Source organism: Thermobia domestica, chromosome 10, assembly GCF_964235325.1.
Source record: "Thermobia domestica chromosome 10, izTheDome1.hap1.1, whole genome shotgun sequence".
Taxonomy (NCBI): domain Eukaryota; kingdom Metazoa; phylum Arthropoda; class Insecta; order Zygentoma; family Lepismatidae; genus Thermobia; species Thermobia domestica.
The window spans coordinates 24,190,855-24,201,028 of record NC_137463.1 but is presented as its reverse complement, the minus strand read 5'-3'; the positions used below and the strand labels follow the sequence as shown (position 1 = coordinate 24,201,028).

General features: G+C 33.3%; 1 protein-coding gene across 1 annotated transcript in view; it reads right to left on the bottom strand.

Moving 5' to 3' along the window:
* Window positions 1-5,809: 5,809 nt before the first annotated feature.
* The window catches only part of LOC145662375 (LON peptidase N-terminal domain and RING finger protein 3), a 68,032-nt gene continuing 63,667 nt past the window's right edge, over window positions 5,810-10,174 (bottom strand). Inside the window, exon 10 of the mRNA XM_081727891.1 lies at window positions 5,810-9,699. Within this exon, the coding sequence (XP_081584017.1) occupies window positions 9,571-9,699 (129 nt within the window). The 3' untranslated portion in view covers window positions 5,810-9,570. The remainder of the gene's footprint in view (window positions 9,700-10,174) is intronic.

Sequence of the window (10,174 nt, the reverse complement as noted above, 5' to 3'; positions counted from 1 at the left end):
CAAGCCGCCTCTGTTAATACCTGAATATAATTTAACAAAAGTTCGCTTTTTTCCCAATATTTAACATTTACTTATATGTAAATGTAGGACGGACAGTATCATATGAAACCACTCGAGAAATATCGTTACGTCAAAAGAATATAACTCCTTCAACACTAAAAACTCATTATTGAGGCATCAATTTGCTATACATCGAGAAAGCAAGGAAACTGCTTCGGATTTATCTCTACATTCACCTATCAAAGTCCTTCTTCAGGTGATACTCGCTTTCTTCAAAACTTCGGAACGAATAGACAATTTCAGTAAGGTTTTCAACATCATGCATACTATTAGAGCAGCCATTTTCAAACGGTATGTACCTGCACAATAGCATGCCAAGACGGAACCACTGGTCTGCCGGGAGAAAGGGAAGTACTAAATATAATATACTTTTTATACAAAAGTTTACTAGTCCTCGGTAGTTCCTTTATAGAAAAGTTTATCTTTTAAAACGGTAACGATAATATTTATTTATTTATTCAGTAAGTTTCATACAGCACAAGGCCAATTGGCTGAAACTGATCAACATAAAACAAGATAAAATCAAAGAAAAAAGAATAACTAACAAAACAAATACAAAACGAGAAGGTTCACCTCTCAATATGCAATATTCTCTTCAGTTGAGTTCTAAAGTTTCGTTCAGAAGTAAATATGTTAAGATCTGTTGAAACAGTATTGTAATTGCGCGATAGTCTGTACAACAAGGAACGCTTGGCAATTTATAGCCTAGGTGTCTCGTAAGCTAGCAAATTAAGAGAGCGAGTTGGCCGCGGAGGAACACGAAAGTTAATCTGCGATAGTAAGAACTCGGAGTCAATTTTACCATTGATAATTTTATACAGATAAAGCAATTCAGCAGCCCGGCGTCGTTTGTCAGGGTACATAGATTCATTAAAGATATTAATTCCTGTCTCGAGTAATCACGTAACTCAGGAATTCTAAATCTAACTATGGCAAGAAAGAAGATTAGGACCGAGTCAATGCAAGATAGATTAGGTACTGCCATATTCCATAAAGGTGAACAATATTTAATGATCGAAGAGATGAAAGCCTTATAATACATCGTAAGGGCAGGGAGGCCATGTATTTCAGGAAATCTAAAAAGTAGACCAAGTAGTTTCATAGCTCTCGATGAGGTCATTATTCGTTATTTGATAATCAGACAGTTATAGTTCAATATAGTAACGCTTCTTTATGATAAAATTATACAATGTAACTTGGCATTAGCTACAAAAATACGTGTGTGTCGTAGGATTTAAAATTACTCGGTTATTGTACCAAAAGATTGGAGCATGCACTTTTGCTGTCGACTCAAGTAATTTTCGGATAGTAAAATAGAGGGATGAATAAAAGTGATAAATACAATATAAACTACAGCTGACTAAATGTCACACTTTCGAGTGGATAAGGTGGTCACATATTGATTTCCGAATTGATTAACATCTCTCAACCCGCAGTCGACTAGATTTTAATTGAAATAGATCCTCAATTATGTAATGATGATGGTTCAAATCCCTGGTGAAACCTGTACCATTACCGAGAATCGAACCCGGGACCAAACGTGCTATCATTATTATATTATATACGTCTCCTTTAGCCTAGCAGGCATAATCCTGGGACGTTAAACTAAATCAAACCAAACTGTTATATTATATGTAAATATGAAATTAATTGTAAGGATTTTTATAAGTGAAAGAATAATATAGTAAAAACTGCCTTCAACTGAGTTATTAAACGAAAATTTATCTAACACGGAAACATTTTACGGCCCCGTGACTTAGGATGGAAAAATACTAAATTCCCTTCACTAAACAAAAACTTGTGTTACACGGACATCAAAAAAGCACTTTAACGGAAATTTCAAGTTCCGGAATGCAGCGTTTATAAGATTTTTAGACATCCTGAGAGGTCAGATGTGTATATATACACATTATTTGTCTGCGTAACAGACAGTGATGTACAAATCGAAAGACAGAACGGATATAGATGTCCTAATTGAGAATTATACGGAAAGTCGGAAAGAAGAAGAGGAATATGTCATTTAGAGGGAAAAAGAGTGTAAAGACTTATCAAGATGTTGTCAACAGTTGAATGAACAACAATTTGCCTTACGGTAAAATGATTCCTGTTTTGCTTAGTGTGGTTGTGTCATGCAAGTCGAGTAGCCAAGGAGCAATGTGTACAGAAAACCCTCCTTGAATAAGCCAAACCAAACCACTTCGCGAATGGCCCATTTGTGAGCCTGAGCCTGCTCCAGCGCCATCTACTAATGACCGGCTGAACTACTTATAGCCTCGTGACGAGCACGTGGTCAGTGCACTCTGACGCCCTGTCCCGAACAGACGCATCAGGAACTTTCTAGACTTAATGGCCGTCACGTCTTGTTTTTACGTGACTCCCCAGTTTGTCTCACGAGGGTTAACATATTTACAGTATTATTTTCTGTTCTTTATATAGGATTTGCGTCTAATAATTCGTAGCAAAAAGAAATACTGTAATTGAATAAGATATGTAAAGCATTGTATCTCAGTATGTCCATTATATGTTTGTACAGTCATGGTTTAATTTTCTGTTTTTACCATAGGTCCAACTTCGTTAATCGGAAACCTATTTTGAATTCGATTCCGCTAAATACAAGTTTTGCTCTATAACATTCTATGGCAATCATTCCCAACTGGCAGATACATGACTCAGAAGTTCGATTTTGCGATTGGAAGTACTTAAGACGTAGACGGAGCAAAGAAGGAGAGAAGCCGAGGTAGGGCAGTGTTGGCAGTGTACTCATAAACAGATTCGTAAACGTACAAAGTACCGTATCTGCACAATCATCCACTATACTATTCCTGTTCTTGCTTTTCTGTCGCCACTGGAGTTTTTAACGCCAAGTTTAATGTCTCCTCCTTGCTCTCTCTCTATGTAATTTACTATGAATAACAACAGTAAATTGTGGTATTACAGAACATCCAACTGGAAATGACTCATCTATGACTTAGGAAACTCGTAAGCTCATTACCACAAAAAATAAATTCATCATTTGATCATCTGCTGACCTTAGTCATTCTACAGAGCAAGTCAAAATGATGGACCCGACTTCACAAATTTGTTCAGTGAAATACAATAATATATATGTTATTGTGAGACATGCACTTCGAAAGGTTAACTTTCAAAGTTTTTCATTTCCACGCAGTGTTTCTACTTTCTACCGCTAGGAGTCAGCAGCGACCATGAAATGAATTGCTGATATTGACCGCAACACGCTACAAAAGATTTGATAGGAGGATAGACTATCGGCTTGTGTGCCGTGTTACGCAAGGTGCTTACAAAGAACACTTATGTTACAAAAGTTTTGGCAGTAGATAAACTATCGGCTTGATGTGTGTCGTGTTACGCAAGGTGCTCACATAGAACACTTATGTTACAAAAGATTTGGCAGTAGATAAACTATCGGCTTGATGTGTGCCGTGTTACGCAAGGTGCTCACATAGAACACTTATGTTACAAAAGATTTGGCAGTAGATAAACTATCGGCTAGATGTGTATCGTGTTACGCAAGGTGCTCACATAGAACACTTGTTACAAAAGATTTGGCAGTAGATAAACTATCGGTTTGATGTGTGTCGTGTTACCCAAGGTGCTCACATAGAACACTTATGTTACAAAAGATTTGGCAGTAGATAAACTATCGGCTTGATGTGTGCCGTGTTACGCAAGGTGCTTACATAGAACACTTATGTTACAAAAGATTTGGCAGTAGATAAACTATCGGCTTGATGTGTGCCGTATTACGCAAGGTGCTTACATAGAACACTTATGTTACAAAAGATTTGGCAGTAGATAAACTATCGGCTTGATGTGTGTCGTGTTACCCAAGGTGCTCACATAGAACACTTATGTTACAAAAGATTTGGCAGTAGATAAACTATCGGCTTGATGTGTGCCGTGTTACGCAAGGTGCTCACATAGAACACTTATGTTATAAAAGATTTGGCAGTAGATAAACTATCGGCTTGATGTGTGTCGTGTTACCCAAGGTGCTCACATAGAACACTTATGTTACAAAAGATTTGGCAGTAGATAAACTATCGGCTTGATGTGTGCCATGTTACGCAAGGTGCTTACATAGAACACTTATGTTACAAAAGATTTGGCAGTAGATAAACTATCGGCTTGATGTGTGCCATGTTACGCAAGGTGCTTACATAGAACACTTATGTTACAAAAGATTTGGCAGTAGATAAACTATCGGCTTGATGTGTGCCATGTTACGCAAGGTGCTCACATAGAACACTTGTGTTACAAAAGATTTGGCAGTAGATAAACTATCGGCTTGATGTGTGCCGTGTTACGCAAGGTGCTCACATAGAACACTTGTGATATGTTTGAAGAAAACTTTGACAATTTACCTTTCTTAGCACATGTCTCATAATAACATATGTTATTTGATTTCACAGAATAATTTTCTGAAATCGGGTCCATCATTTTGACTTGCCCTGTATTATTGTCAATAATCTTGCAATCCATTTCGTTAAGAAAACAAGGATATAGCAATAAATAAAACACTTTAAAATTATTGTCGACAAAAATGATGAAAGCAACATTTTTTTTATAGTTTCACTTTTTTCTTACAATATGGAAGTAAAATATTTTAGACAAGTTCTACTGCATAAATAACTATAATCAGTCTTATACATATTATCATAATAATCTAATCAATTTAAAAAATCAGCTTTCTCAAGAGAATGTACATAATATATATATTTATGCATCCAATTCTAGTGGATATGTCAATTCTGTTTTTATTTTATTTTTGTTTTAAATATAAATAAACACAATTAGATCACACTTGTAATCACAACATTAAGGTACATCATATTTCTTGTTTCTGCATAAAATGTTTCACTTATTTCATTTATTGATGTTCATGCATGATTACAATTTTTGGTTGATGTGTAAGCAAACCATTAATATACAACATCAACGAATTTTATTTTATTTTATGAGATTCACAGAAAAAAGAATGAGCAAGGAAGAGAAAAAAAAAGGACACAATTTTTTCGTATCTGCCACTACTTGAAGTCTGTTTTACAATTGCTTGTATACACGATGTATTTACTTAATACATTTACTTATCTTGGTTATTATTTTATTATAGATATTAAATGAATTTCACAGAATATTGATTCAGTTTTCTTTTCCAAGAACTTAGTAAAAGAATATTAACATTTTTCAGCATCTTTCTTTGGTATTTTTAAAATATACTAACTTAAAATAGACGATGTGAATGAGACATCCTTTATTGAAAGTGGCCCGCGTAGCGTAGTCGCTAACACTCTCGCTTTCGGTGCGAACGATCCCGGTGGGGGCACTCGGTCGAAAAAGTGTAAACAGCTTTTTCAGGCCAGCCACCCTGAATGAGGTTTTCCTGGGTTTTCCTCATTCACACCAGGCAAATGCCGGAGTGGTACCTAACATATAGATCCCAGGCCGCTTCCTTCCTTTTCTTTCCCCGGATAGTGTACTCTCCGAGGGAAGTCATCCCTCAAAACTGACGGGCTAGCATGGTCATAGATACCGAAAGCCCAGAAATCTAAATCCTAAAGCCTAAATCTTTCTTTATTGAAATGTTGGTAGCAATAATTCGTGACAACGTCAGCATCGAGAATACTTGTTGCATACTTGTCCCTGTCACGATAAAGAGGAAAATCCCAAAAATTTTTTGCGCACAAATCAAGTACCATACTAAAAACTAACAACAGAAGGTTAAAAAAAAAAAAAAAGTTACAGTAACATATCTAGGACTGAACTGTGATGTCAAAGATTTTGCGATATGCTCCCTAACAATGAAGTTTTATCCCACAGACATCATCTACTTTATTACGTAGTATTTTATAAGTATGTACTTAACCAAAACTGAATTATGCTCAACAGTTTTGTGAGCATTTTTAAAAAATCATCGACACATTTTATCACATTTGAAATATGTTATAAATAAATATTCCCAAACGTATATACGTGGGAAAGTCCGAAAATAAATTTCCCTTCTCGTTTTCCCCAGGACAGCGAACAGCAATGGAGGAAAGGCGCATCCGCCATACAGTCGTGATCTAATACCCCATCTGTTTCGAGCTCTGAAGATTCTCCGTGGCAGGCTTTGGAAGCAATGCTAAAGTCACAGAAGCTGTTCGACGCTTTGTTCGTATGCAGAGCCCTGATTTTTTCCTGAAAGGGTTTTTGAAGCTTATAGGCCGGTACGACAAATGTCTCAACGTACGTGGTGCTTATGTGGAAAAATGAAGATACGTCTGATCTTGAATGTCACATGCTATTTTTGGTTTTGCATCCCCACCTCTGTCCACAGTCGCCTGAGGAAACTTATTTTCGGACTCCCTTCGTATATCAGAACTATTGTAAAAACAAAATTAACTTTGTATAAATATTATGATGCATAAGACACTGTTGTTGATTTTACTTTCGGTTGATTTTGGAAGTAAAACTTTTTGAATTCCAATTGAGTAGAATAAAGATGGTATATGAAATTAAAAATAATTTAATTTGAAGTTTTAGTCGACTATTTGATTATTAAGTTAACGTCGTAAAGAAAGTGAATGAAATAACACATTAAGTTAAAGATTTACCTGACAACTTTGTATGAATCCATCATTTTTCAAGCTACCGTACGTGCTCTTCAAACGAAAACAAATATACTTGTTAACTTACTTTGAAGTTTGATATTCTTACAATACAAAATCACGATGTAAAATCAACAGCAAACAAGGAACGAAAATAATCTGAGATAATTTCTTTCATACGATCAACATTTGAATAAAATTAATTTTAAAAATATCTATTTCAGTTGCATTTTCAACCAGCTACATGTAAAGTAGATAAGCACGATACCAATTGAGTTTTCACTTAAGATACGATATTTCATTTAAAATGAGTCGATTAACCATACATCGACCATCTATCTCAATCGCAGTCTCTCAATTTCAATATAAAATTGCTCACCTTTAAGTCATAAAATGTGAGCATTACAAACACAAATGAATTAAACCAAGTAATCAACCACAAATGGCTGTCCTTAACGACATATTCACAAAGAAATATATATTACCTATATTATGCAAAATTTAATAAATATGAAAGTGTAATTGTGGTCGTTTAAAATCATTTTTTTTTAAAGCTTCATTAACGATTACGTATTTTCTTTTTACTGATTTACATATTGCACTTTCAGCACTGTCTAAAATTATGCTGTTTTCAATTCCAAGTCATAAAATGTACAGTCATAATCCGTAACTAGTTAAGGCGACACTACAACGAATCGGCTTGTATATTGTTTTGAAGATAACTTTACAACGAATCAGCCAATTAAGAGCAAATTTTGTTTTAACGTAAATATAGTATGATTCTCTATTTGACAGCGAAAATTGTATATACTCCATATATATAAAAATATATATGATCAGTACAGAGAAAATATGTTTAAAAATTTAGCAGTAACGATGAATAAAATATACCTACGTCCATACCAATTAGATTGATGTACGCGTTTAAAAAAAAATGAAAACTGTTAGGATAGTCTAAGCAGATGTATGTGCAAGACACTACCAATACTCTATATAGATATAGATAAATATGAGGCGTTCAGAAGCCAAACTGATTAACTTAATTTTTTGTTGTTTACAGTTCTACACATTTTTGACTTGAAAAAGATACATTCTTTATAAGAGCCAAAATCGATTAACTCCATAGTTTAACAATCTGTCACTAGAATGAGTAAACGTTCTGATCACTCCCATTTAAATACATCGTATCTAAGTTACTATAATACTCTCTACTGAAAAATCTCGTTTGATGGAATTAATGGGTTTGGCATCTGAACGGCTCATATTACCAAACGTAACTGCACAATCCAAAGAGGAAAAGCAAAGTTGTACTGATCGACAAGATAGTTTTTCCATTGTACAGACGTGAAAGGAATATATAAACATAAATTTTGAATATATCTCTTTTAGCACAGACTTCAAGTAGGTTTTGACGATACACTAGAAGAGGACTACACAACGAAACAACTGCTTAAAAAAGAAGAAGGAAGAAAGTATTTATATTGGTTATTACCTTATTTATGAGAATAGAAACAAGACTGTATCTATCTTCCGTAAAACTTTTAAGAGTGTATTTTCAAAATGAAGTGCGTTTGAATTAGTCCCACGATATTTAATATTATTTAAATGAAGACTACTGTATTTTGGTCGTAAGTAACGAATAACTAATTTATTTTATAAAATCTTAAAAAAATATGTAATTTACAGACAAAAAGGTAATGGAACATAATATCATTTAATAAATTTTGTAGTAGTTATTCTTTTTAATGTCGTTGTTTAATGAAACATCTGTACGTATTACAATAAAAAGAAAACTTGATTTAGCTTAGTGTTTGAAGTTGAAATATGAATACTGTTTGAATGCAGATTATGTTAAAGAAAAAGCAACTGAAAGATGTATATGATACAGAATTCTGTAGTAATATGGCAGACTACACAATATCCTTTTTAGAAAAATATTGAACTAACTTGTCAGACTCCATAATGTCTGTTTCCAATTGCATTTTTTAATGTTCTCAATGAGTACGTTGTCATTTAGCAAATAGTTCTTTTTTTCTGTAATTATAAGCAGTCAAGAGCTGTAACAACAATTTATCAAAGTTTTTTCCAATTGAAGTTGCTTCGCTAATTATGATTTTTCATAACTGTGAAAGCATTTTTATTTTAATAATACCAAACTTTAGCACTGATTCCCTCAAGGACACGCTCATTCATGGAACATTTTTTTCCAAAAAATTTCAGTTACAATCAAATTACTGAGTAATAAATAGAAACGATATAAACTAAACAAAAAAATTCAATAACACTGTAATTTCAATTGTTATGCATTATGTATTATATCATAATTATTGTATTACTTGCCATATTGCTATATGCATTATAATATGAAACACTTCCTGTGTTTACCGTTTACATGAAATGTATACATTGGAGATGTTTTGTTTGGAAAATATTTCTTATAACGAAGAAAAATTATTAATTAGATATGCTATATGGAAACAGAAAACTTCCTTTGAATGTAGGAGAATTTAAATCTAACTCTTCACAAAATTCTTTAAAAAGGGGTAAAAGAACATGGATACACTATTCTTTATTGTTTCACGTCTTTAAGATACATCCTGATGATAAAATTAAAATCTTATTTTCACTAAGAATTGTACATAAAATGTGTACTTTTCATTAGGACCGATCAAAATACACTACCATTAATTACAAATATCTTAATCATGTTTCTATTCTCATAATATTGAAAACATGCAAATTACACATTATTTTTTCCTGAGTTCAAAGATTGATTGATAGTTACTGATATACGTGGATTTTTTCTTATTTTTTTAAATATCAGAATACAGTTTTATATAGTTTTAACAGCCTCTTAACGTCACAAATTATCTTGTTGTTGAAAAACACAATCTTGTGCATGTCATGAATCAACTTTCGTTTCCATCTTGGGTTTCCGGTCCTCGCGCCTTTCTAACTTGTGAATGTGATCAAGCGTTTTATCTATAGCACGAAGGCGCTTCTCCAAACTGGTTGTTGCCAGAATTCCAACCTACAATGAAACAATAAAATACATTGTTATTGATTAATTATTATTATTATTGTTGTTGTTCCTTAAAAAAAAATCATACTTTACGAGATTATTGAGTCTTTACAAGGTACATTCGTGAAATGTCCCCTCGGGATTCATGTAAAATTGACTGACATGCGAAGTACTTCGCGGCCCAATGTGTATTGTACTAATTTTAATATGACATTTAACATGCAATACCTTGCAAACGATACAAGATACGATAAAGTACACTACACCAGTGAATTTCCGAGAAAACTGTACATGAATTTGATGTATCACTTTCACCTATTCCCATTCAAAAAATAAATAAATAAATAAATAAATAAATAAAATAAAATAAAATAAAATAAAATAAAATAAAATAAAATAAAATAAAATAAAATAAAATAAAAAAAACGAAAGTTGAATACAATATGGCCCATCTAAGATGGCAGCCGGGGTCTGTAACATGTGT